Source organism: Schistocerca gregaria, chromosome 4, assembly GCF_023897955.1.
Source record: "Schistocerca gregaria isolate iqSchGreg1 chromosome 4, iqSchGreg1.2, whole genome shotgun sequence".
NCBI lineage: Eukaryota > Metazoa > Arthropoda > Insecta > Orthoptera > Acrididae > Schistocerca > Schistocerca gregaria.
In genome coordinates this window covers 233230006-233236005 of record NC_064923.1, presented here as the reverse complement: position 1 = coordinate 233236005, position 6000 = coordinate 233230006, and the positions used below count along the sequence as shown (strand labels likewise).

General features: G+C 45.3%; 1 protein-coding gene across 2 annotated transcripts in view; it reads left to right on the top strand.

Annotated features, from left to right (window-relative positions):
- Window positions 1–5298: 5298 nt before the first annotated feature.
- The window catches only part of LOC126267988 (uncharacterized), a 66350-nt gene continuing 65648 nt past the window's right edge, over window positions 5299–6000 (top strand). For both annotated transcript variants that reach the window (XM_049973336.1, XM_049973335.1), the window contains exon 1: window positions 5299–5406. In XM_049973336.1, coding sequence (XP_049829293.1) covers window positions 5313–5406 — 94 coding nt within the window. In that variant the 5' untranslated portion in view covers window positions 5299–5312. The remainder of the gene's footprint in view (window positions 5407–6000) is intronic.

Genomic DNA, 6000 nt, shown 5'->3' with positions numbered 1-6000 from the left:
GGAGAGCTGGCTGAAAACCTAAGTGGAAAGCTCGTAGAAATTTAGCGGCTCGTGAAATGTATGTCAAAAAGACAGATTAGAGGCCCTAGGAGGAGGAGCGTTAATTGCAGCTGACAAAAGTATTGTCCCTTTTGAGGGAAAAGTTGTGAGTGCCAGTGAAGTTATCTGGTCATGTATAACAGATGTAGATGAAACCAAGTTAGCTGTTGGATGTTTTTACAGGCCACCCGATTCCGCTGTGACAATTATAGAGTCATTCAAAGATATTCTACGGTCAGAAGCGCGTAAATACCCAGATCATGCAATACTAGTTGGGGACAACTTTAACCTACAGAGTATAGACTGAAATGTGCATGGTTTCATTGCAGGGGAACGGACGTGCGAAATACTTTTGAACACGTTTTCAGAAAACTGTCTTGAGCAGCTAGCTCGGCAGCCCACATGCAATGCAAATATCTTAAGCCTTGTCACTACGAAGAGGCCGGACCGTATTGACAGTGTCAGTATAGAAACGGGGATTAGCTATCATAATGTCATTACACGAACTACGTTTTCCAAAGTTAATCAATCATTCAAGAAGGATAAGAGAATGCTAGCCCAGCCAGAAAGCACTTAACTTAGGTGATCTGAATCACAGGGGCAATGCCGTTGGCAGTTTTAAATTTCAATTTCAAGAAATCCTTCACACGGGAGAATCGTACAAACATACTCCTATTTGACCTTCGGGCAGACTGACATATGGACGACATACTTCACTCGTGCTCAAAAATTAAGGATAATAGCAGAATGTGGTGCCACACAATGTGGCACTATACAAAACTGTCGCTAATAGCATAGGCACATAGGGAACACACATGCCACACATCTGTAAGTCCACAGTATTGGTGATAAGCTGAGAAAACCGTCCCGAAACACATGTGCTACAAAACGCCCTTGTTTCCTGAGCATGTACCACGACATAAATGTGGGATATGATCACCATGCACACATACACAGGCCGCACAACGGGCTGGCATACTCTGGATCAGGTGGTCGATCAGCTGCTGGGGTATGGTCTCCCATTCTTGGATCAGTGCCTGTCGGAGTCCCTGAAGCGTCCTAGGGGTTTCAAGACGTGCAGCGAAACGTCGACCGAGAACATCCCAGACGTGCTCGATGGGGCTTAGGTCTGGAGAACAGTCAGGCCATACGTCTGACACCTACTGATTAAAGATACTCCTCCACGATGGCAGTTCAGTGGGGCCGTCCGTTATCATCCATCAGGAGGAAGGTGGGACTCACTGCTCCCCTGAAAAGGCGGACGTAATGGTGCAAAACGACGTCCTGATACACCTGGCCTGTTACAGTTCATCTGTCAAAGACGAGCAGGGGTATCCGTGCACCAATCATAATCCCACACCACACCATCAAACCACGACCTCCATACAGGTACAAGGACATTAAGGGGTTGGCATCTGGTTCCTGGTTCATGCCAGATGAAAACTCGACGCGAATCACTGCTCAGACTATACCTGGACATAATTTGGGACCACTGTTATAATGACCATGTGCTATGTTCTTGACAACAGGCTTTACGGGCTCTCCTGTGCCCGGGAATCAGTTGAACGCATCTTGCAGGTCTCCGGTCGAATAAACCATGTCTGTTCAGTCGTCTGCAGACTGTGAGTGTAGAGACAACTGTTCCAGTGGCTCCGGTAAGATCTCGAGCAAGACTACCTGCAGTACTCCGTGGCCGTCTGCGGACACTGACGGTAGATATCGGTCTTCTTGTGGTATTGTACACTGTGGACGTCTCGTACGGCAGTGCCTGGTCACGTTTTCTGTCTGCTGGAATCGTTGCCATAGTCTTGAGATCACACTTTGTGACCGGAGAGCCCGAGCTACGACCTGCTGTGTTTGACCAGCCTCCAGTCGCCCTAGTATTATATCCCTCATAACGTCATCAATATGTGTTCTTTGAGTCATTTTCAATACACAGTCACCATTACCACGTCTGAAAACGTCTACACACTTAATCGCTGCACCATACTCCAACATGCACAAACACTCCTCTGCGTATGTGGACTGAAGCCAGCGCCGCCATGCGACGACTGCAGGTCAAATGCACCGCAGGGTCATATCCCAGGGGGAGATTTAAACCCACAAACCGCCCACCGGAGCGTTGTTTCATCATGCATCAGCATTATCCTCAATTTATGAGCATGAGTGTAGTAAGCATCCCTGGCGTGGAGAAGCAGCTGAATGATTTTTAATCAAATAAATCACCAGGCGCCAATGGAATCACATTTTGGTTTCACAAAGAGTACTCTGCGGAATTGTTCTTTACCTAGCTTTCATTTATCGTGAATTTCTCTCCTAGCACAATGTTCCAAGCGACAGCAAAAGAGCGCGGGTGACTCCTGTACGTAAGAAAGGTAAAAGAACGAACCCACATAATTACAGACCAATATCCCCAAATTTGCTGCATATTCCTTCAATACATTCTCAATTCGAATATAACAAATTTTCTTGAGAAGCGTATATCCACGTATCAGGTTGGTTTTAGACAGCATCGCTCATGCGGAACTCATCTAGCCTTTTTCTCACATGATACGAGGGTCACTCCAAAAGAAATGAACATTATTTTTGTAAAAGTACAGTTTTCATCCTGCAGGTGTGAAAGTTTTAAAGTGTGTAGATACAACCTTCCTGCTTGTTTTCGAACGTAGTTCAACCTGTTTCCGTGAGTGGCGCCCTCACATCATGTCTTCAAGATGGCTGCTATAATTAACGTTCGTCAGAAGTAACGTGCTGTCATAGAATTCCTGTGCTGTGAAAACGAGACAGTGGGAAACATCAACAAGAGGTTGAAAAAGGTGTGTGGATATGCTCCTGTCGATCGCAGTACCGTTAGTCGGTGGGCAAGCAGGTCACGTGATGAAAGCGCACACAGCGATATTCAGAATTGTCCTCGCAGCGGCAGGCCTCGTATTGCACACGCTCCAAACAATGTGCAGAGATTTTCTGATGCATATGTGACGACACCGAAGAAACTTCAGGCTCGACTGAGTCGTGTTGGACAACATCGAGAAAAGCAGGATGTTTTGCTGTTGCACGACATATCAGTCAAAAACCCATGGAAGCGATCACAGCACTGAAACACCCGCCTTACAGTCCTGACCTGGCTCCATGTGACTATCATCTCTTTGGGAAACTGAAAGACTCTCTTCGTAGAACGTGATGACTCCCTTGTGCAAGCTCCCAAACAGTGGCTCCAACAGGTTGGTCCAGAATTTTACCGTGCGCGTATACAGGCGCTGGTTCTAAGATGGCGTAATGCAGTTGAGAGGAATGGAAATTATATGGAGAAATGAAAAATATTGTTCCTAAAGGATGTATCTACACACTGTAAAACTTTCAAACATGTAGAATAAAAGATGGATTAAAAAAAGAAATAGTGTGCATTTCTTTTGGAGTGGCCCTCGTATATTCGTACTGAGAATTAAGTATGGAGGGTAACACTCATATTGATATGGTTTCCGGAAAGCATTTGACGAACCACCCCATTGCAGGCTCTTAAGGAAGGTGTGAGCATTTGGAGTATGTTCACAGATATGTGAGTGGCTCAAGGTATTCTTAAATGATATAACCCAGTATATTGTATAAGCATATCTGTTCGAAAATTGGGTATGAATACTAGGGCAACCCCACAAGCGGGGCGCTTTCCCATTGCCCGAGAAACGTGACAGATGGATAAGGGCTACCCGTAACTGCACGAGGTGGCTAATGGTCCACCTTCGAATTGCTAATGTCAACATGAGAATCAAGTTTGGAATAATCCGGGAATTAGATGAAACCTTGAAAAACCGACACCTAGACATTACATGTGTCCAAGAAACGAAACGTAAAGGTGCGAAGGTCGGGGAGATCGGCGATGGGTACAAACTGTGCTATAACGCCACAATGTGACTCGCGATAAGTAACACGACAGTGTCCTAAATGTATAAAGAATTCTGATCGACTCATGAGAGTTAAAATCGAGTCTGGTACATCGACACTTCGAACTGTGTGCTGCTACGCGCCCCAAGTCGTATGCACTGATGAACAGAAGGATGAATGTGGACAGAATTAGATGCGTGTCTACGCATTACTGACCCCGAGGAATATCTGACAATAGAAGGCGACCTCAATGGTAATGTAAGATAGGCGGCCGGCCTTTGTGACCGAGCGGTTGTAGGGACTTCAGTCTGGAACCACGCTACTGCTACGGTCGCTGGTTCGATTCCTGCCTCGGGAATGGATGTGTGTGGTGTCCTCAGGTTAGTTAGGTTTAAGTAGTTCCAAGTCTAGTGGACTAATGACTTCAGATGTTAAGTCCCATAGTGCTTAGAGCCATTGGAACCAGTTTTTGCGATCGGCGAGAAATGCGTATGACCAATTGCTTGGTAGAAATGGACAAGGCACTTTGAATGAGGATGGGATACGGATTTTGGACTTCGTCCAGGCACATGTGCTTGTGGTGACAGAGACATTCAAGAAGAGGCATACACATCTGATAATAATTACAAGTGGTGGGCTTACAAGAAGACGCAACCTGTACCTGTTAATTGAGGTACAAGTCATCCCGTCAGAATCAGTTGCCCCCAGTATTGGAATCTTGTCATGCACGTCAGGTTGAATATCCACACCAAAATCGTCCCCAAATCATTAAAATACAGACAATCAGATGGTGGCGTATTTCAGAAATCAAAACTCAACTCACCACTGCACTTAGGGACATCGACATAGACACAGACAGGAACACATACGTAATAAATGTTGCACCTTGGGTAAAATGTTCAACTTCGTTTCGCGATTAATTTATGTGTTATTCAAATTTGAAATCATTGCGAAAGACCCCGTATTTGCAACAAGCTGAAGTGAAGGAAAATCAGATGGCTTTTATCTCATCTGTCCGATACTGGACGTCTGATATAAAACAAAAAACGTGAATCTGATTAACGTCGATTAACGTCGATATTCAGCAAACTCAGCTTCATGGACACTAGGAAGAATGTGTGAAAGAGTAGTGAACAACTTCGGTTTTATAGGTTTCGCTTTGTAAGTCACAGAAAAGACGAAGAGATCGACGTCAGATACTGGCTTTATGGACTGGACACATTATTTCTTCCTGCGTCATCTGTACCCCTCAGTAGTGGCTGGAGAGCAGAGGCCGCAGGCCAGCTGAGTGGGCCGCGGCGATAGTGAGGGATGCGCTGGGTGGGCGTCGCCGCTATCTGGAGGCGGGCCGCCCGCCGGAGCGCAGCCGCCGGCCAGTTCCGCCGCAGGCAGACATGGGCCCGCCCACGGCGCCCGTGTTCGCCGCTCTGGTCGCTCTGGTACTCGCATCGGCTGCACCACCGTCTTCTACACCGAGCACCACTGTAGGTGAGACCACCAAGACAACACGTTAATCACGTGTGCAGTATCCCAGATCGAACGCCTACAATGTAACCCGAAATAGTTTCCGAGAGTGATCCGCTGATTGCGAATTCGTTGACAATAGCTGTATAAGGTACAGATTTACTACCCAATAGTGGTATGAAAATTTGTGCCAGCATTTAAAGTTTATCGCGAGCCGACACCTTCAACAAAATTTATTTATTTATTTATTTATTTATTTAGCAGCTGAAATATCATGACCTATCTGACATTATAAAAATTACATGCAAATTACAACTGCATTCTTACGTTAGTTTCGCAGGCTACTCTTTCATTTTTAATTATTTAATTTGTTTCATTAAGGAATAGGAGATCATAACAAGTAGTATTATCAGGCTGGCACATAATTTCCCAGCGTTTTGCATTGCATGTTTTGGGTTTATTTACCAACTGTAATTTTTTATTTGTACATCGCTATTGCTATTGAGTTTACATATTGTCTTTTTGACATTTGAGGATAGCAGACTGACGCTAGAAAATGGAGTACGATGTGGAGAAACCGGAACTTTTTCAACAAATTCTTCTGTTTGAGTTCAATGG